The sequence below is a fragment of the Mustela nigripes genome, chromosome 6 (assembly GCF_022355385.1).
Source record: "Mustela nigripes isolate SB6536 chromosome 6, MUSNIG.SB6536, whole genome shotgun sequence".
Lineage (NCBI taxonomy): Eukaryota > Metazoa > Chordata > Mammalia > Carnivora > Mustelidae > Mustela > Mustela nigripes.
The window spans coordinates 5,288,988-5,311,325 of NC_081562.1; the positions used below are offsets into that span (position 1 = coordinate 5,288,988).

The window sequence follows — 22,338 nt, forward strand, 5'->3', positions numbered from 1 at the left end:
GCAAATATAAGCTCTTCTTTTTGAGGTAGTCAGATGCATTAACATGTCCCTGTAGGTCTCATCCAAGAAACTATGTCCCACCCAAAGTTGTGAAGATGTCCTTCCAGCAGCTTTCCAAGGTCCTTCTAGCAGCTTTCCAGGGCAGCCGTTCACATCGTGGTCTTGAAATCCACACCACCTGTCTCCTGTGTGTGGGGAGACACAGCTCTGATTCCACTCTTCCATAGGGAGACCCAGCTGCCGAGCCCCTTAAAGGTCATCTTTTCCCTCCCTGACCTATGGCATCACCACTGTCCTGCATCAAGGCCCGTGGGTGTCTCTGGGTCATCACTCTCTTCCACTGGTCATTCTGTCTGTCTTGGCACCAACACCACATCCCTGCAGTCACCATAACTGAGTAACACGTTTTAATCAGCTGGCAGGCAAGCGCCGCCTCCTTGTTCTTGAAGAGTTTATGAATCCGTTTGTTAAGTTGCACAAAGGAACAAAACTTATGGGAAATTCATTGGGAAAGAAATGATGTCTTTGTAATTTCGAGCCTCTCCAGTTTGTACTCATAGTATATCTCCATTTATTTTGGTATTTTTAATATCATTCAATAAAGTTTTAGACTTTCCTGTGCGGCAGTCTTGCAATCATTGGTAAGATTTGTTCTTAGGACTTTCTGGTTTTGATGCTATTGTAAGTATTATTTCCTGAAACCCTAACCCTAATCCTAACCCTGACTCTACAACGTTGTCACGAGGAGTGTCAGATGAGCTCTTACGTGCAAACAACTTAAGTCAGTGCCAAGTTCCACACGTCACCTTTAGTCTGTGGCTCTCTTAAATGGCCAAACAATCCCCAGATACATTTTGCTCCCCTCGGCGACATTAAAAAAGCTAGAACAGCTGGGGTCTCACGCGCCTTATCCCCCCTTAGGGCCGGAGGGCTACAGTCTCATTTCCCAGGCACTGCTTGACCCTTCTTTCTAGTCGTTTTGAACCCAAGTCATTGGTCAGGAGAAGAAGCCCAACCACACACCTGAGACCACTCATTACCCAGAAACAAGCCCCTTCCAGTATGTGATACTGGTGTCTATTTCGCTGTGTAACCTCCTTCACAGGAATGGCCAGGGCATCTGGAACTTTGATAAAAAAGTAATGAAGCTGGTGGATGGGGAGAGAAATATCTTAGATTGCTTGAGATATTGACTCCTGGCAATCCTCTAGAGTGCCATGAACAAGTTTTATATGTTACTAAATGTTGTCTTGTCGTGTTCTAGAATTTTATAGAAACTGATAATGAGGGCAACGGCATTCTTCGGCGGCGAGACGTAAAGAACGCGCTCTATGGTTTTGATATTCCCCTAACGCCGAGGGAATTTGAAAAGCTCTGGATGCGGTAAGTGGAATCTGCAGGTCCGGCCCCCGCGACCCTGCCAGCCCCGGGTTGCTGGCTGCGGCAGACTGAGCCCCCACCTGGCATGCCGCTTGGGGGTGCGATGCGGGGCCTGGAAAGGTTCCCACTGGGTTGTGTCTGTCCTGTGTCCTTGCTCCCTCAAGAAAGCAGCCTTGGCCAAGAGGCTGGTCTTTAGGACCATGGAGAATCGGGGTAAAATGTTCGTCATGGATACCAGACTGGAGAGGTTGGCATTTGCAGGGAACAGGAAGTTCAAGTCCAAACTTGTATCGTTTTAAAAAACTAAGTCACTCTCCAAAGACTCTATTCTAATACAACTAGCGCAGCAGACAGAGTCGCAGTGGTTAAGGGGAGAAACCATCTCTCCCATTGCCCAAAGATGGAAATCAGTGCCGCACAACTGTTTTCTAGATAAGTAATTTGTTGAGAGAAAATAACCAAACTTTTGGCAACTTGGAGAAGTTTCCCGAGGGTGTCTTAAACTGGACATAATGTCTAATACTGGTTACATTTTTCAAAATGAATTTTAGATTTAGCTGTTCCTGAATTAGGCCCCCAGTTGCAATATTCCCCACGTAGATGTCTGAGTTTCAAGGTGCGCTAACAATGCGGTCCATTTCCAAGTTCCGGATCCATCTCTGAATTACCTCCATCTTCATGATGTGTTCGCCGCCGCCTGCCTTCCCCCAGGACGGCGCGCCAGTATCGTACACCCTCTCAGGGCCAGACTCACCAAGCAGCTCATGTAATTTTTTAGCTTTTCATCTGCTCAAAGTGGAAGGCTGAAACGTTGGCCGAGTTTAGAATTAGGTGGGCTGTTTTGTGTCTAATTTAGAAAAGCAACTTGAAGTTCTTACAGAATCCTTATTTTTTTAGATCAGCTCCAGCACAGGGCCAGGGTAGGCTCCTTATTCATATTCCCTTTCGGTACATGGAATGAGTAGGTCCCACTGAGTAACCAGAAGATTGGGGTACACGGACACATGGATGGACCTCTCACTCTAGGCTTTTTGGATGATGAAAGGTGACTGGTCCCGATAGGGGCCCATCGGGGGGACACAAGCAGTAACCCAGATGCTGGGGCACAGTGTCACCTGGGACAAATGCCAGAGGAGGGACCATGGGAGATAAAAGTGGGAGGAGAAGGAAGCTGTCGCGGTAGGAGCGAGGTTGGAATGGTTCCGGGGTTCTTTATTCGTTTTTTTGACATTATTAAATGTACACATGTCTGCCCCATGCTGAAAACTATGTGAGGTCAGAATTTTATCTGCGTTTGTTCAGCTGCCTGTACCCCGTGGACGGTGATTGGTGGAGAGGGAGAGCTCTGCCACCAGGCGTGTGGTCATGGCTCCTGCCTCCGTCCTTAGAGCTGTGTGGCCTCTGCAAAGTTACTTAGTGTCTCTGTGCCTCACTCTGCTCTGCTCAATTTGTCTGAGCGGTGTGTTGGTCAGGGGAGGCTAGCTGCAGGAACGAATGGGGCCGACATCTCAGGGGCTTGTCCTGATAACAACGTCTCCACCTAGTGTGGGTGTCAGTGTTGGGGGAGGGGGTCTGCCCTCAAATCGTTCAGGGGCCAGGAGTCCCACCCACCCCTGGATCTTCTGTGTCTGCCAGCAGAGAAAGAGAAAGAGCACAGAGGACCATGTGGTCAGCCTTGTAGAGACCAGGCCTAGAAATGGGGCCATCACCTTGCCGACAGAATGTCGGCCAGAGTTCCTTCACGTGGCTGCTTCCACCTGCAAGGGATTCTGGGAGAAGCAGTGTGGATGTGTGTCCTAGAGCAAAAAACAAATGATGACAGGGAAACCCATGATGGCATCTGTCACATGTGGAATTACCTCCTTGGAAGAAGGGAGAGAGGTATTCAAGAGAGAAGAAGCTTCAGGAATGGTCATACCAGGATCTAGGCAGGAAAGCAGAAACCACTCTACCATCTCTGGCCAAGCAGGGCTGAATACAGTGACTGATACAGATGTCAGAGGGCAGAAGTCTGAAGGGGGAATGTGGCCTTACTCAGAGCCCAGAGGCTGCTGCCCCAGTGGGCTCACACAGTGTGGGGGGAGGGGTCACCCAGAGATCAGGAAACTGCTCCCCAACCCGGGACTGAAGGGCAAAAGAGAAACAGAGTCTTTCTTGGAGGTCAGGAAGATGCCTCCACCCCCGCGCAGCCTCAGAATCTGCTAGAATCTCAGCCATGTGCAGAGCAGCAGCCATGGCCACCGCCACAGCAGGACATGGAAGTAACCAGAGTGGCCCTCTGCCCGCCTTCTGTCCGGCACAGCTCCCTGCGAGCCGCTGGGGGAGTCACTCAGAAGATGTGCGGAAGGATGAGCGTAGGGTTGAGAGTCACCAGAGGAACGTCTCTGCTAATGGGCAACGGAGGGTGTCACATTCCAGGACTGCAGAATAACCGGGTGCCCAGGGTGCAGGTGGCTCGGGTGGGCAGGATTGCAGGCCGTACGTCCGCTGATCCGAATCACGAAGGGCAGGACAGTGTGGGGACCCTATGCTAAAGCCAGGTGTTTAATAGGGAAAGACCCACACAGGCCTGTGTCCTAGAAAGATCACTCTGGCCGTAGTGGGGAGGACGACCTACAGGAGGCTGGGTGGGAGGCACAGAGATGAGTTAGGGACTCTGTCACTGGTCCAAATGAGAAGTGGTGAGCTTTCCTGGCAATGCGGGGAGGACTAGGAGGGAAGTGACAGGTGCGAGAGAGATTTAGGAAGAGCAAATAGGCCTTTTGCAGCCTGGAAGGGGAGGTTATGTGAGATCAGATGCTCCTGCAGAAACCGGGAAGAAAACCGGCGGTGGCCTAGTGGGCCTCGCCGAGGGCCGTGCTCCAAACAAGAACTGCACCTGGTCCCATGGCCACCCCGAGCTGTGTGACGGGGGGCCAGTGGCTCACCTTCTCTGGGCTTCAGTCATCTCTCAGATAGGAGGGCAACGGGAACCAAACGGTAGAGGCAGACTACCTGGCATACAGAAGCATAAAAACTGGCAGCAAAAAGATCATATAGATTAGAAATTCCTTTCTAATTGTGATATGAATGCACACCCATTTTAGAAGTCTCAGAAAATCCAGAAAAGCATAAAGGGGAAAAAAAAAAACAACAACGAAGCACCCGTGACATTCTCGGCAGACATGATAAATGGTGACCTGGTGGTGAGGCCTTCCCCCCCCCCATTCTCTGTGCATGATGTGATGATCTCAGCCAGTGGTCCTCACCCACCTTCACCCTCCTGGCCTGTGCCTCTCAACCAGCCCGTGTCAGCTGGTGACGGCAGCTGCCTTGCCCCGCTCCACACCCCACGTCCACCCCTGCCCTGAGGAGCAGGAGGTGCTGAGCTGGCGAGAGGCTGCTGGCCAGTCGGGGGCTGTCACGCACCAGGAGCCTCCTCCAGTGGTCCTAACAGTGGAAGGGGCGTTCTACCCCGGGGACACATGGAAGTCGTGGGCAGCTGGGACCCATGTGACACACGCTGCCAGCCCAGGGAGTCTGCTTGTCAGAACAGGAAAGCCCCCCCACCCAGAATAGAGAGGGGGAAGTGGGTAGACAAATACCATTCTGCCCTTTCAAAAATACAAATTAAAAACTAGAGTAAAATATAGAATGCAGACAAGAAGAAAAGATAGCGTCCATTATCCACTCCACGTTGATTAAGCACCTGTGAAGCGCACTGTTCTAGAGCATCTAGAGTAGTCTAGAGGGTCTGGTCTGTGCTGTGGAAGGAAATTAATGACTTCAGCCCCACAGCTCCGTGGCTCAGCAAACCGACGTTCTGTTTCTCACTCACCCAGCGTCCACCGCGTTTACCAGCTCTTCTGGACAATTCTCTTCCAAGTGATGGTTTGGGGAGCCGGCCAGCTTCTAGCTTGTGGCTTCATTGAACCCTGCGGGGGCGTCTACAGAGCTGTAGGATCGCATGGGCTTGGGTGGGCTTCAGCCCCAAAGGGACACCCTCCTGCCCGCTGTCTAGGGCTGCCCTGCAGCCCCCCGATCACCGCACAGGAGCTGGACAGATAGAGAAGCGCCCGATTGGTGGGGTGTGAAGTGAGCCAGGACGTAGGCTGGCTTATCAAGGATGAAAGGAACAAAATGTTCCAGCCTGGAGGAGGCTGGTGTGAAAGGGAACCTGCTCGCGGAAGCCCAATCAGGAGCTGGGAGGACTGAGATTTCGGGAGCGGGTGTTTGCTGTGGTTCTGGAGAGACTGCTAAGAATGAATTACAAGATGGAAGTGGATTCATTCATTCCTTCATTCATCCAAGCAATCACGAAGTGGGAATTTCTTGAAACTTTCTAAGTGGCAGGCCTTGTGCTGGAGGCTGGGGTTCCAGAAACGAGGCAGCCCCCACTCGTAGGCTGCTTGCAGCTCGGTGGGGAGGGTAAGCACGGAACACAATGGCGCGGGTGGTGGGAGCTGGACTGGTGTTTAGGGAGGGGATCCCCCTTCCCCTGACAACCCTGGGTGATGCGAGACCTGAACTGAGTCTTGATAAACTGTCCTTAGCCCGAGGTGGAGGACGGGCATCCCAGTGAGCAGAGGCCCAGAGCCCCGAGGAGGCTTTATTCAAGGCCAGACCACCCCTCACCGGGGAGCACCATGGAGGGATCATGCCCCTGGATGGCCCCAGAACCTGGGACACCACCAGGACTTGCTCACTGTGCCCTGGTGGCCGTGGCCAAGTTGGGCAAGGGGAGGCTGTACCCTGAGGGACAGGGATGAGAGCCATCAGACCGCCCTTGCAGGCGACACCTGAGAAGATCTGTATGTCCCAAGCTGCATAAGGTGACACGTCTGCCTCGGCTGCCTGGCCGGGGTCGTCAGACCCTCTAACTCTGGGGTCAGAGGTGGTAGATGGTGGGATTCGCAGTGACGTAAGAGTCATGCCTGAGCTGGGCGTAAAGGACTAAGACTTGGAGCAAAGCCAAGCCATGGATCTGAACGTATTCAAATCGTGTGTTGAACTGAATTGTTGGATGTGCCATAAATGGGCAGAGGAATCGGATTATATCGTAAATTAGTGACCATGGCCACATGCAAATGCAAGCTTTTACGGGTCCTCTGTGCATGGGCACATTTTCGCTGGCACATCTGTTGCTGAGCCATTTTAAAATTCAACCTTTATAGACAAGTTGATTTTTTAAAATGTTACACAAGGGATTATATAATGAAGGGTGAGGTTGTGTCAGCTGAATTGACTCTCTTCTTATCCCCTTTCATAACAATATTTTAGTTGCAATTGTGCAATCTGGTCTTCTGTTCCTTTGCGAGGAGAATAGAATGTTTATGATCCTTATTAATGAAGTAATTAAGAAGTGTCTTTTCATTCAGTTCAAGTGTCATGATTTAGAGTTTGTTGTCAGTAATCTCTTGTGCATGACATGTGCTTCCTTAGGAACATGTGTCCTTTGTACGCAGTGGCTCAGCAGACAAGGACTAATGACCAAGCTTCACGAGGCCTGTGGCCCGGCGCCGGGAGTTTGTTGTAAAGGGTAACATGGCGTGGTCGCTGGTGGTTGTCCCTCAAGAAACTTGCCGTCCAGCAGGGACAGAAGGCACGTTCTAAAGATGCGGTCGAGCCTTTGGATGGTGAATGGCCGCGGCAAACCCCAGCGGGCACTCGCTGGGTGCCGGGCCCTGGTCTACTCCCCATGGCACATCTACCCATCGATACTCACCGTGGGTGCAGAGGAAGTCCAGATGGAAGTGGAGACACAGCACTTTTGACTTAGGAAGAGAGAGGGGTCCTTGGTCAGGGAGTGGTCTCCACAGCGGTCTTTCAGGAGCCCTCCTAGAGGAAGAGGGAGCCTTGGAGAGCTTTATTCAAGGGGTGTCCTGAGCAAAGTCATGGGACCACGTCGCTCTGCTTGGCCCCAAGCTAGTCAGGCCCGAGGCAGTTCGGGGAGAGAAGTGTGACCCTGGCATCACCCCAGGAGCTCAGAAGTGGCACCCCTTCCCCTTCCCTTCCTGGGGACATGGATGGAAAATAACCTGCCCTCTCTGCAGCTAGGGTCTAACCACCAGCGGCAGGAAGAGCTGTTTGCTAGAAGCCCCATGGGGACTTGCCCAGACCACAGGTCCTACCTTGGCTGCCAGAGACCCCACGGGCCTCCTTTTGTGGGAGTGTCACTTGGTTCTGTTTTAGAAACCAAGTGTCGTCTGGGTGGCTCAGTGGGTTAAGCCTCTGCCTTCGGCTCAGGTCATGATCTCAGGGTCCTGGGATTGAGCCCCACATCGGGCTCTCTGCTCAGCAGGGAGCCTGCTTCCCTCTCTCTCTCTCTCTCTGCCTGCTGCTCTGCCTACTTGTGATCTCTCTCTCTCTCTCTCTGTCAAATAAACACATAAAATCTTAAAAAAAAAAAAAAAGGAAACCAAATTCACTGGATACAAGGTAGAATGGCATTTGCGGGGTGGGGGTAGAAGCACTAAGGTCGCACTAATGACAGACACCTGGAAAGGCCTCAGGTGGTCCCGTAAATCTTGTAAGAGCAGCAGTCGGGGCACAGGCCCGAGACCTGGGTCTAGGAAGGCCTTCAGTGGCTCGCAGAGGAGGGACCGGAGCCCCAGAGTGGCCGAGGGCCTTGCCAGGGTCTCAGGGCGGGTGAGCATCTGTTAGGCCTGGAGTTCCCCACCCTGCGCTGCCTCCCAGTTGCTGGAGGAGAACCTCCTTTCCTTGTAAGCTCAGTACCTGATCACAGTGGGTCTGGATGCCAGTAGGGCAGGTGGAAGTCAGACACGTAGCAGACTTGTAGGACACAGAAGTGACAAGTGGAGAAGAAGCGCCCCCCCCCCCCCCCCGCCACCCAGCTCTGCAGGTACTTCAGGGAACAGCCCACTTGGCCTTGGGGAAGGACGGGTGTCATGCCAACTCCCGGGATGCTCTGCGGGTTTTAGCACAAGGGCATGAAGGGTTTGCCTGCACTTCCTATGCCTTGTCTTCCTCTCACCACCCCCGACCCCTGCTCCAGTGAAACGGTCGCCGAGGTCTCTGTGTGTTGGACGGAGGCGAGCAAGCATGGGATCCTGCAGGTTTTTCCACGTGTGGTCAGGGAACGAGCAGAGGGAAGCTTGGCCACACACATTAAAGCCGCCTGTCCTCACGCTCAGACAAGCGTCGGAAGAACCTGCTAGAGAATTATGCCCATGACATTGTTCAGATACAGTCTTGGTCCTTGTAGCTTGGAAATCGTCTGGGAAAAATCACGTCCGCAGATGCCATTTTTATCAGTCAGATGAGGATCAAGATCTTTCTGTAAAAATAAATGCTTTTTTTTTTCTTTAAGGGAAATTGGCAATTTGTCTTAAAATTTTTTATTGAAGTAATTCTATTCTATTTGAATAATGCTGGGAGATTAAAAAACCTTCCATTATGCCTTTTTTTTAATGAATTGTAATTCAGAAGCATCTCAATAATAGAAAATGACATAAAAGGTACATAGCATAGTTCTTATCTTGTTTTCCTTACTGGGCTCGCTCGCTGGTTGTATATAATTGGCATCTCTTCAAAGAGGAAATGGGGGATTTTGAATCAAATGGCATTCGTTTATTTAAGTTTTAAGATTGAATAGGCTTTTTGAAAGACTTTCTTCTAAACTTTAGCATAGTTGCCTTACATGTAGGTGCTCAATAAAAAATATTTTTTTAAAGAGACTGTTGAATGAATGGCAGTCTTGATTTTAATTTTCTGTGGTCACAACCATTTTTCTAACAGACGGACAAGTGAATGAGTTTGGTTGCTCTCTCCTGGGTGGCCAAGGTCACCTCTCAGGAGGTGTGACCTTTCCATGGATGAGAGCAGCGGGTTTCCAACTTAGACAAGCCTGTGCCTCCTTGCCTGGGGAGCTTGTCAAATGCAGAGTCAGATCAGGTCTGGGTCCTGAGTCTGTATTTCCAGCTCGCACACCATGGTGGCTACTGATGACGGTCTTGTCTGTTTGTTTTCAAAGCTATGACACCGAGGGAAGAGGGCATATTACTTACCAAGAATTTTTACAGAAATTGGGGATTAACTACTCAGCAGACATGCATCAGCCCTACGCAGAAGACTACTTCAACTTCATGGGTCATTTCACGAAGCCCGAGCAGATTCAGGAGGAGGTCAAGCAGCTGGAGCAGAGCGTGGACAGGGCCATGCTGGTCAGGTACGCGCATGAGTATCGTGGCCCTGCGATCAGGGGCCGCCTGTTCGACATACCCTTGCGGCAAAAGTGGTTTTATTTTTTTTTTATTTATTTTTTTTTTAAGATTTTATTTATTTATTTGACAGAGAGAAATCACAAGTAGATGGAGAGGCAGGCAGAGAGAGAGAGAGAGAGGGAAGCAGGCTCCCTGCTGAGCAGAGAGCCCAACGCGGGACTCGATCCCAGGACCCTGAGATCATGACCTGAGCCGAAGGCAGCGGCTTAACCCACTGAGCCACCCAGGCGCCCCAAAAGTGGTTTTAAAGTGGTACCTCCCAGTGCCCACAAAGTTGTCATGAAATTCTAATACTCCTTTGCTGCTGTAGATTCTAGAAATGAGCAGCAGGTCACAGAGTATAAAGGAGCTAAAACGCTATGAGCCAACCCTGCCTTATCAGGTGACAGTCTCACAACTATTCCTATTCTGTAGGTCACCCTGGAGAACATTTTAGGTGTTTACTAAACTATACCCCTGGGCTCTGCCCCTTGCCCAACTAGAAGGCAAGTTCACGCAGTGCAGAACCGTTCCTGACACCCCATTGACACCCCGCAAACCTCTGTTGAACGAATGAATAAATGAACGAACATATTTTTTAACTCAGTAGTACTTGGGGGACTATATACCCCAAGGAAATAATGTAGTAGAAGCAAACAGTTGAGCGGTTTGGAAGACACGATTTGCACTATGTCTTCAACAACAGCTAAAAGGGACACCTGCGATCCCAGTGGGTACACTGGCTTATACAATGGGGCCCCAAGGAATATGAAAAAGTATGTGCCTGTTCAATTAGCATCACAAAGACTATGGAAATGTGATCAAGGGCTAATGGGAAATGACATTTTAACCAGTATGTGTGTTGTGATTAGAATTTTGTCAGAAGTGTATGCCAGTCCTCCGCAGGGACCAGAAGTTGCTGTCAAAAGGTGATGGGTCGGATTGGGATGGGGGAGCCTTACTAGTTTAAAACTAGTTACTAATGTCCTATGTAAGAAATACATGACACGGGCACCTGGGTGGATCAATGGGTTAAAGCCTCTGCCTTTGGCTCAGGTCATGATCCCAGAGTCTTGGGATCGAGCCTCATGCTGAGCTCTCTGCTCAGCGGAGAGCCTGCTTGCCTCTCTGCCTGCTTGTGATCTCTATCTGTCAAATAAATAAATTAAAAAAAAAAAAAGAAATATATGACACAGAGAAATGTTGCCGCCTTCAGTAGAGCTGTAAAGCAATGGGACGGATGCTCTTGATCTGTCCTAGGTCCTGATGGTCACCCATCAGCACTCCCCGCGGCTGGGACTCCATCCTCACTCCACAGCTCTGCCTGAGCCCTGTGATGCTCTCCTCTGTCTTTCTGTCTCCCATCTGTCACTTCCGCTGTCTGTCCTCACCACCTCAGATGGCACCTGAATGAGCCAATGAGTCGTTGCTAAAGAATCCACAAAGGACATAAAAACTCACAAGGGCACAGGGAGGAAAGGTAATAGCTAAGATGGGTTTAAGAGAAAAGCAGTTCAGAGACACCCCTGAAGTATGTCGAAGTTACTGAGTTAGAAAGCCTGGAGGAAGAGAATTGAGTTTGTGAGGTTTAAAGTAAAAATATGCGCAAGATTGGTATAAATCAAATACGCCATAAAACTAATGAAAAAGTGGAATTTATCTTTACCAGACAGGGCTGGCCTCATTACCCACTCGTGTCTTCCCTCCTGCCACTGGTGAGTAATGAGGCTCCGAGAGAAATCTCCCATCTCGGCACGCTCTCGGAACACTCTCTTCCCTCCCGTGTTTCTGTTTATTGTGCGAACTGCGAGCCATCAGACCGTGCGTCTCAGATCGCCAGGCTCGGTTAGCTGACTCACACTCACCCTGCCCTCCTCGCCACAGTCACACCTTCTTTACCAAGGAAGACAAGCCTGATTTCACAAAAATGTCTGACCAACTTCCGCTTTCCCAAAGACATCGGATCATTACATTGGCCAATAACTGGGGTCTTCTGCCTCCTCTGATGAGAAAGACAAGGTTCAGGTTCATGTCAAGTGACCAAAATTTATATTTTCCTCTTAAATCTAAGAGAATTTATTTGTTTGGAGTGCTCTAAATACATTTTGAAAATTAAGAAAAATCCTTTTTAAAACTCCTATTTATTTTTCCACGCTCTCTTCCTTTTTGCCCAAGTCTGAGCTGAAGATCTGGGACCAGAGCTGCATTGGTGAGCCGGCCGCACAGCCCCTAGCCTGTTCTGAGATGCGGAGGGGGGTGGGGTGGGGAGGAGTAGACAAGCAAAATCAGTGAAGCCCGGCCCAGCAAGGCCATGTCGGGCAGGGCTCTGTGGCTGTCCCACTGGCCATGACAGTGCCCTCTTCGACCTCCGATTCTGTCCAGACGAGGAACCAGACACAACCGAGAGCAGCAGCAGATTGTCCCTGAGTGTGGGCTTCCATCGCTTCCGTTCGGCATGAAGCGATCGATGCTCCAAACCCTCAGTTACTCTGTGCGCGCATTTACTCTGCAGGGGAAATAATTACTGCCTAGAAACCAGTCCAAGAAATGCTGAATGCCTCAATTTTCTAAAAATATGGATCTCAAAAAATGTTTTGATTTTTTTTATACCTTCATTTGCTTTCATCTTGAAGGATTAAGTGGAATATAATAGTGGTGATGACGAGTAGTCATTCTGCAATATGGGACTGAGTTCAGCACACACCTGTAAAGGGATCCAAAATGTTGCTGCTGTTGGTATACATTTGCAAAACAGTTAATGCAATTCATTTGTATCAGGCACTCAAACGCTCAGTGGGCCACCTCCGCACCGGAGGCCAGCGAGGACAGGGGGTGGATAGCCCACGTGGCTTCCAAGTTAGCCCCACTCCCCCTCCTTACCTGCGTGCTCCCACTCAACTTTCTCTCTTCTCGACTGTTCTGTCCTTCTGGATTCTTTCTTCTAGGCATGCTCAAGGAACTGGGTTTTTTTCGGAAATACATCTCTGAGGTTGTAGACAATTACCAGCAAAGATTCGGTGTTTGGAATTTATACCACATTCTCTTCCTGGAATAAGAACCCCACAGCCAAGCCCTAGTCTGAGCCCCCCAGACAAGCATATTGCTTGGGTCAGTAGGAAAAAAGTCTCTCTTTTTAGAGATCTGGGTGAGCCCAAGGTCATGGAGTTGATAATCAGTCCACCAAGGTTAGGTGCAAGATGATACATCCCTAAAGATTTCCATACTTTCTTAGTCCTTTAACAAAATATATATGGGGGCACCTGGGTGGCTCAGTGGGTTAAAGCCTCTGCCTTCGGCTCAGGTCATGATCCCAGGATCCTGGGATCGAGCCCCGCATAGGGCTCTCTGCTCAGCGGGCAGCCTGCTTCCTCCTCTCTCTCTCTCTCTGCCTGCCTCTCTGCCTACTTGTGATCTCTATCTGTCAAAATAAATAAATAAAATCTTTAAAAAAAAAAAAACAAAATATATATGTAATTTTTTTTTGGTCAGGGAGGAATTTTCCTAAAAAATGGGTTTAAGGAAACTTGAACATGTTCTGCAAGGAAAACAGCCTCCAGCAGAAGCTACGGCGGGGCCCTGTCTGTCCCTGCGAGAGGCCGGTCGTGTCATGCCCTGACTGCACGGGAGACTCCGGGCATTCTCTGTTCCGCGTCTGTAAAGTGTGGTGATAGTTACCCTCCTCCCTTGCTGGGTCGTTGAGAAGCATCAGTGGGAGAGAACGTACCCAAGGACAGCACAGCTCCTGGCTTGCCCACTGATGCCCACAAACGGCGGCTGTGTTAACAACACAGTATCCGATAAAAAGCCAGCGGTCCCAGGGTACCCCTTCTCCCCGGCTAACACTGAGAGCCTGCCTGCCTTCCTCGCTCCCTGACCACCTGCACCCGTGCCTTAGGGCCTTGACGCTGGCTGTCCCGGGGCCCAGGAGAGCTATTTGGGGTTAACACCGGTCTCTACTCAAGTGCCACCTTCCCACTGGGGCCCACCTGCACCTCCCCGTGGGAATGGCAACCCTGTTTCCACTTCCGGTCTTCTCAGCCCCGCTCTGCAGTCTCTACTGACACCCTGTGCTGACCCCTTCTGTCTCACACCAGCCTTGCCCCAAGGCATGTGGGTTCTCACGATGCCTGTAGGAATCCCTAGATGCTTCCCAGAACCCAGAGCAGTAGTCAGCACGCAGTAGGTGCTCCGCGGCTTTTCATAGGACAATCAAGATGCAGGTCACAAGTCTGTAATATCACTCTAGGTCTTAATTTCTTGTTCTATTTTTAAAGTACCCATTCTAGTAAAAAAAAAAAAATGCTGTACTTTCTCTAACACAGTGTTGCTAATGATAATAATAATAACATGATGATGATACAGACCTATTCTTGTTTCCAGAATGCCTTTTAATGTAAGCATTACACCAGCGCTGCAAAACATCTTCCAAATCAGTTCTTCGATGAGCCGGCAGACCATCAGCAGAGCAGTCATGGAGCTCTTGCTTTAAAGACACGATTTGTTTTCCTGGCTTTAGGGTGTGTAACATGTCTTCTCTTTCAGGGAAAAGCTTAAGGACCATTATCAAGATATCAGCAAAGCCCTCACCAGACTAGACAAATCCAGAAACGGCTACATGTCCATGGGCAGGATGCACAAGGTGCTGCAGGAGTGCGGCTGCTCTCTCACGGAAGAGGAACTGACCGACCTTCTAAACAGGTTCTCCTCCGCCGGCTTCACAGCACTTCTCATGTGGTCCTGGGACTGGAACACCAGTTGGCGCGTTGCTTTCGCTTCTTCCTGTCTGTGCTTTCCAGCAGTGCGGTAACCTCTGGGCCTCCCTGTGGCTGGGCTCCATGCAGTCAACCCAAAGCACAAGGGAAGCTCATGTCCCTCCTCCCCATGGCAATCAGCAGCGTAACCCCCTCCCGCTAACATTAGCTTTGCTTCCCCCACCTTCTCCATGCCCTTTGGTGGGAGTCCGAGGGTTCTGCATTTCCCGGTCCCCACAGCCCACAAAGCTGACGCTTTGACAGGTACCACATGGCACGTAATTCGTGGTTCTAAGTGACAAGCTCCTATGCTGCTTCCTGGTTTGTAACTTTCAGGCAGAGTCTGTTGACTCCGGACCAGGAAGATGTGGCTCCAACTTGCCTTCTCCCATCACGGAGCACCGACCGCCCCACCCGCTCAGCCGCCTCCTCCGTGCAAACCCACCCACTTTTCTCCCGGGCTCCCTGTGTGGCTGCCTCACAGTTTCGGGAGATCAGTGGTCGGGGTTTATGACATCATGACCTGTTTCATGGATCACTTTTCCCTTCCTACATAGCATTTTGGGTTCCCCAGAATTTATAATGATTTTTGTCTGTTTGCACAGTTTTCTGTGTTTTTCCTAATACTGATCAAACCCCCCACCATGCCGCCAGTGGTAAAATCTTTTTCCAGAGTGTTCAGACGCCCCTCTGTCAGCCTGGGTGGCCTTTCTCATGCTCTTTAATTCTGAGAAACTTTCTAGATTCCTCCTGTAGAAGGAACACAGTCCTGCCAACACCTTGACCTTGGCCAGATGAAACTGAGCGCTGGTGCTCGGAACCGTAAGGGAAGAAATGTGTGGTGTTTTAAGCCACACACTACTCTGTGGCATTTTGTTACGAAGCCATAGTAAAGTCAAAATAGAAGTTTCCACTTAAACCCTCTTTTTGTTAAGAACCCACCCTATCAGCACTAAGACATCCACTTTTCTCCGGAAAGCCGATTCCAGAGCCCCATCTTGTGCTGAGGGGAGGGGGGCAGCTTCCCAGACGCTTGGAATTCGGGAGGGACATGGGGTCTAAATGCTTCCCACACAGACTCTTAGAGAAGTCCTTCTATTTTTCTTTCCTTTATTTGATGATACAATTATTTTATTTTTTTTCTTTTTTTTTCATCATGATAAGCCAATTCTTTAATCTCATCCCCTATTCACCCACCTCCGCACCCTTCTCCCCTCTGGGAGCCAGCGGTGTGTTTGCTCTCTATAGGTAAGAGTCTGTTTCTTCTCTCTCTCTTTCCTTTGCTCATTTGTTTTGTTTTTTAAACTCCACATATGAATGAAATCCTATGGTATTTGTCTTTCTCTGATGCACATATTTCACTCAGCATAATACCCTCTCGCTCCATCTGTGTTGCTGCAAATGGCAAGATTTCATTCTTCTTCATGGCTGAGTAATATTCAAATATAGAGGGACTCCTGGGTGGCTCATTTGGTTAAGCCACTGCCTTCAGCTTAGGTCATGATCCCGGGGTCCTGGGATCAAGTCCCGCATCGGGCTTCTTGCTCCATGGGGAGCCTGCTTCTCTCTCCGCCTCTGCCTGCCGCTCTGCCTACTTATGTGTGCACTTTCTCTCTCTCTCTCTCTCTCTCACAAATAAATAAAATCTTAAAAAATATATAAAGATACACAAATACCACATCTCCCCTATCCATTTGTCTACCAGCAGGCACTTGGTCTGCTTCCATAGTCTGGTTTGTAGGCTGCTACAAACATAAGGGTGCATGGATCCCTTTGAGTTAATGTTTTTATGTTTTAGATAAATACCCAGTAGTTGCTGGAGCTTAGAGTGGTTCTGTTTTTAACTTTCTGAGGATCCTCCACGCCGTTTCCTGCAGTGGCTGCCCCACTTAGCCTTCCCCCCTGCAGTGCACGAGGGTGTCTTTCTCTCCATATCCTCGCGGACACCTGGGGTTTCCTGTGGTGGTCATCCCAGCCACTCTGACCGCTGGAGGGTGACACCTCATTGCGGTTTGGGTTTGCATGTCCCTGCCTTATGATGTCTAATGGAGGGGGGGCATTCAGTCCTTCTCTTTCTCACCCCAACTTCATTCCTACTTCTAGATGTAGATGGGTCCCCACGAGGTTCTCAACCACACACAGTCCACACACAGTTTCTCAAGCACACACAGTCCACACAGCCTCCTCCCGTTTCTCACACTGTCCTTGGCATGTTCCTTCTAGCTTCGGGCTCCGAAGGCATTGCATCCCGGAAAGCACACCTTGGCTGTAATTCTCTGTGTTCGCCCAGATCCCTCCAGATTTAGGGGTGATGTTTTGCCCTGTGATGTCAGCTTTCTGATGGGACAAGAAAAGCTATTGGTTTTCAGGTGGTTCAGCTTTTTCCTTATTGTCAGGGCAGAGTGACACTTCTGACTTCTGTGAGTATCAGCACCCTGTCCTCCTCCTGCCTCTGTCCCTCTGCTCCTTGCTTGTTCCTTCTTCAGGCAGGCACAGTTTTACTCTGGGGAGAAGATAGTTACATGTAACCTTCTGTCCTGGACCCATACCCAGGTTTTTGTGCTTGACTCATAGATTGATTCTGAAGCTCAAAAACCATCAACCAGAATTTCATAATTATGCCTACGTAAATACCATTCAGTGCCCAGGTCATGAATGAAAAGTAGTTTTCTTCCCCGTGGCACTGCCGAACCTCTGTGTCTGCCTTGGTGTCCATGTATCTTTTCTAAGTCGTATGGGGAAAGGTGGTTCTTTGTGTAAGCTGTTTCCAAAAATATAAAGAGCTTTTCTCTAGGAATACCGGGCTCAGGTAAAATTCAACATTGTCAACCTTTAGCTTTCCCCAGCCTTCCATCCACTTCCTATTCTGATGGGTTTCCCCAGGTGCCCTCTGTCCTACAGCCTGCACCTCTCCGACCATTGTCCTATCCCAGATCTGTCCCTATTGTTCCCTGACAGGGTTGGATCCCCTATTTCCCACACCACATGCCTTTTTGTTGCTAATTTACATTCTTACTTTGCTGGAGTACTTCCTGAAGTAACTTTCTAAGAAAAGGTGGGCAGGAAATACATTTTCAGAGTTCTTTGTCTGAAAAAATTGTTTAATCTCCTTCAGACAGATTGCTAGCCGTCTGAGCATAGAGTCCTAGGGAGAAAATCATTTTTCCTTAAAATGTTGAAGCCATTGCTCCACCGTGTTTGAACTGAGAGAAGTTCAGTGCCTGTGTGTGTGTGTGTGTGTGATGAAAAGAAGGATCATTTCCTCCAAAATAATGCCTATACGTTCTCTTCTTCCTTAAACAGGACCTCCTTTCACTAAATGTATTTCCAACTGAACGAGAATTCATATGCATTCAATGAATAAATCATAGAAAAACAGCACCAGATAAATAATTAACTAAATGATTGTGAGAGAGTCTTGTTAAAACATAGTTAGGCTTGATACTTTTCTAAGTAACAACAAAAAGACTGTGGGATTTCTGTAGTCCACCTTTCAATAGGGGTGATCAACTTTTTTACAAATTGAAACCTTAATAAGAATCCAACGCTTGGTTGCTTGTTTCTTCTCAAAGACCTCTTGATGATAAACATCTCTGTTATTTGTAATTATATGTAGATTATTCGTTTCCAGATCCAAAATAGACTTTTCTAAATAATACCACGATTAGCATATGCATTTGATTTTATTACTAAATTTTAATACCAAGTTGGCAATTTATCCTGCTGATGAAATAGAGTTGATTAGCCTTTTCCTCCATGTCTCCGTCATGTGAGCCAGCAACGCAGGGCCTGTGGAAGGCCGCTCTGCAGCTGTGGGTTGGAAAAGCACAGCTCTTGGCTTGTTTTCTTTAGAAGCAGATATCTGAATCTCTAGAAACTTCTCTCTCCAGCTTACCAACATTCCACACTGTGCTTCTTTGACATACACTCTGCCCTCCTGACAGAAAGTGTGGGTGTCAGTGTCAGAGTGACAGTGATCCCGGAGAGTTTAAGTGACAAAAATGGGAACTTTATTAAATAAAGTCAAACTTTACTTTGAATTATCTTACATCTTCAAATATGCTCTATGCTCTCAGGAAACTTTGGGATTTTTATCTCACAATATATTCTTCTAGACTTTAAAAGTATTTTCTTCCATGTCAGAGGTGAGGGCAGGAAGGAGCCTCTGTTTCCACATGGCATGTCCTCACTGAGACGTGCCCTCAGAATTTCTCTTTGAGAAAATATAAGCTCTATAGGTTCTGGAAAACTATCTCTTGGGTGCTTTCGGCTTGACAACTGAGTTCCTGTCTTGAAAAAGAATCTGGCATCTGTTTTCCTCAGTTCCTTTGTGCCTGTCCACGGTCTTTGACATATTCCCCTTCTTTTCACATCCCGCTGCCATTTCTCAGCCCAGCTCTCACGACCTGAGGTTGTGATGATCACAGTCCTGAGCTCCCATGCCCCCAGCTTTGCTTCCAGACCGTCCCTGGCCCCACTGTCAGGTGTATCTCCTCACATCACCTCCTACAAGTGTCATGTCTCTGCTGAGGAACATTCGTTAGCCCCAGTCAGTGGATCAGGTGCCTTAGCCCGGCCTTCTCTTCCCATCTTCTGCTCCCCGAAACCTGAGCCCCACTGTCCAGACTTCAGGTCTCAGAGCCTCAGGGCAGGACAGTCCATGGCCCCAGCAGCCCTCCCTTCTCTCCTGCACCCCACTCTGTTCTATGACAGTATCTTCAGAGCCAACTGGCGGGCACGTGCCCACGGGCCAGAGAACACTGTCTTCATGTAATTCACATTCTGCTCACTGTTCTGTTCTCAGCAGCTATTTGATGAAAGAATATGTGATAGGGCATTTTTTTGGTGATTAATGTGTTCTTTTCTTTCTTTTGGGACAAGTTGGGGAATCAGCTGGCATGACAACTCCTTCAATTACCTTGACTTCTTGAAAGTGGTGGAGAGCAGCAAGCCAACAAGGCCTCAGCCAAAAGAAAAAGAGGAAAACACACCAGTCAATTTCTCGACACTGGACCCAGAGGAGATCGTCAAGAACATCCAGGAAGTTGTTGCCTCCTCCGACGTGGCTTTGTCAACGGTACAACAGACTCAAAGTACTTTTATTCTAGAAACTGAAGTTCCACTGCTCATGTCCATTCATGAAAAGTGGCTCTCAGCCCTCCCCTCCTTTCGAACCCCTGCGCCTCTCCTCAGCCTCATGGGGCATCAGAACTCGGACGGGTCAGCTCAACAGCAGCTTGTGTATTTGAGCAAATGTGTATCCATGTTTGCTCTCCAGGAAGCTCCCATGAGTGTGCCCAGCAGGTGCTCTCGGACATAGAGATGCTCAGGGGCCAGCAAGTGCTGTGTCTGGAAGGAGGGCAAGGGGTTCCAGGCCAGGAGGGCAGAGGCCACAGGGCTCAGGTAAAGAGGCTCAGCACATCCTGTGAGCACCGGGCCCATCATGGGAGGCAGCCTTGGAGGGTGGCTGCAGCCCCGCTGTGGCACAGAGACTCATAGCAAAGGCCACCAGGAGCCAGGGGAGGAGCAGGAAGGCTCTCCCCCAAGTATAGTGACATTTTATAGCTAACATCTGTCGGACACTGTGGAGTGTGCCAAACCCTGGTGTGGGTGGGGATGATGCTGTGGCCCACGCTAGAGTCCTCGGAAGATAGAGCTTGGGCCATGCCCCTGATGGGGTGTTGGTCCCCCAGACTGAGCCACACCTCAGTTTCCCCTGCAGCAGTAGGAAGAAGAGAAAATGCCATCTGCAGAGGACAGGTCTTATAGTTGAATGAAACCATGAATCCAAAGCATCCTTTGCGATGTGGGGCGGAGTCTTGCAGTAGGCAGACTTACAGACCCTCTCCAAAACCTAGGACTGTGCCCACTAAATCCCCCATGTGAAGAATCCTCTCAGCATAGGGGAGCCAGGTAGGCTCTGGAGTCCAGGCACAAGAGACTAGAGAACAGGGGAAAGGCAAGTGCTGGCCAGCCGGCCTGTGAAAGTTCTGGAATGTCAGCGAACTTGACCTTGACACTGGATAGCAGACACTTTTCACATCTAGAGAGTTCTCTATGAGGAGTTGAGATTTGTGTGTCTTATTTTATTCCAGATTTTTTAAAAGCATGCTCCAGGCCAAGTAAATGTATTTGCAGGATGGCTTTGCCCGCTTCTGACTTAAAGGGGCATCACTAACATCTATCAGGGTGTTTCTCAAACTGAGGTCCATGGAACTTTTGGGGGGAAACCATGGTTCTCACTTACAAGAAACACTCTTTAGGCAAGAGGTGCTTTAAGCCACAGAGTGAGAGTGTCTGGCCAAAAGAGTGGCAGATGGCTTGGAGGGAGAGAGGGCATTGGAGGCAGAGCGGAAGGAATGGCGATGTCCGAGGACAGCCATTAGAGAGGACACCTGTCACAGTCACACATTGACACAGCTCTGCAGATCACTGGAGGCCTGTCTCCGATGCGTCTTTTTTCTGAAATGACACAATACCTTATATTTCTAGAGAGTTTATCAACTTCTAAGCCTCTTCACTTTTGACACTTCCACCCATCCTGTGGCTTGGTTGGCTGGGGGGACACGCGGGGAGGCCACGCAGACCCAGGGAAACGCTGGTCCCACAAACGCTCAGTTGACTGTACTCGCGTCCATGATCCTTAATGGAGATCCACTGTGTGCCAGGTACATGGACAGATGTGTAGGACAGAATGACATGAGTTACGGAGTCCCTCCTTTGTCTGCCAGGGAAACTGAGCTCAGGGAGGTTAAGGTCTTCCCACAAGGAGCGGAGCTGGGTTCGAAGTCTACTTCCAGACCAGCGGTCCGAGGGTTTTCCATTCCCCACAGCTTTGTTCTGTTGCCACAGGCAAAATGAGAACTTGAAGCTAGACGGTATTTTAAGGCTAATTTTGTTACACATATATCACCACCCCCGTGGGTTGATAGGATGTGCCTAATTAGCCCTGAATGACAATTAACCCCAAGGGAATTTGGTTTGGGGTCTGCAAGCACATTAAATTCTTACTTAAGAAAAAAAGATCTTAACCTACCACTTGATACAGATTTCCTAGTGCAATAAAAATGAATGATTTTGTTTCGACAGATGGGGGAAAAAAGTGCTTTCTTTTTATAGCACGTTTTTGCACTTTTTCAGTCTGACTACTGTACCGCTGGGTGGACTCTAGCCAACCGGCACTGGCACGTGACCCGGGGGCCTTCAGGGGAGGCGAGGCCACGTGGACACTGGCCCCGGGTGGGGAAAGGGCAGCAGCCTCCCTGCGCAAGCGTCAGAGTGGGAGTGGGGACAGGGTGGTCCCTTGACTCCTCCTCCTCGCCACCTCCAACATCACGCTCCACCTTGAGACCCCCGCCCCACACCCCGATGTGGTGGGATTGCAGCTGAGCCCCTGTTACAATGTACATATGCTCCAAGAAGCTAGGATGTCCTGACAGGGAGAATTTGGGCATATGGTTTCCCTCTGGGAGCGTGTCTCCTCCTCTGTCAGACAGCCCTCCTCGGAGCTCAGGTGGCTTCCCCTGCAGAAAGGGGTGAGGGCTCCGCCTCACCCCTCTGGCTCTCTGAATCCAAGGAGGAGCCAGCAAAGCGACTTGGCTCTGTGGTACGCAACTCTCACACCTGGCCTGGACCGTACGTGCACCCATCTCTCAATCATGGTGCATTTTATTAGTAAGGTAGAATTCACAGGGTACTTGAATACACTTGATTTCATTTGCATTCAGAAAAGCAATACTTAAGAAAAATATTTTTGAAAGTCACTTGATGGTAGCATCTGCTTTTTCTCTCTTGTTTTAAGGCGTTTTCTGCATTGGATAAAGAGGACACTGGGTTTGTAAAAGCTTCAGATTTTGGACAAGTTCTTAAGGATTTCTGTTACAAACTAACAGACAACCAGTATCATTATTTTCTGAGAAAACTGAAAATTCATCTAACCCCCCTTATAAATTGGAAATATTTTCTCCAGAACTTCAGCTCCTTCTTTGAAGAGGTAAGGAAGTCAG

The 22,338-nt window shown here is 49.3% G+C and overlaps 1 protein-coding gene across 1 annotated transcript in view; it reads left to right on the plus strand.

Moving 5' to 3' along the window:
• EFCAB6 (EF-hand calcium binding domain 6) overlaps window positions 1-22,338 on the plus strand; it is a 201,548-nt gene that overhangs the window by 141,885 nt on the left and 37,325 nt on the right. The window contains exons 20-24 of the mRNA XM_059404572.1: window positions 1,265-1,383; window positions 9,353-9,547; window positions 14,124-14,279; window positions 19,214-19,409; window positions 22,134-22,325. Coding sequence (XP_059260555.1) covers window positions 1,265-1,383; window positions 9,353-9,547; window positions 14,124-14,279; window positions 19,214-19,409; window positions 22,134-22,325 — 858 coding nt within the window. The remainder of the gene's footprint in view (window positions 1-1,264; window positions 1,384-9,352; window positions 9,548-14,123; window positions 14,280-19,213; window positions 19,410-22,133; window positions 22,326-22,338) is intronic.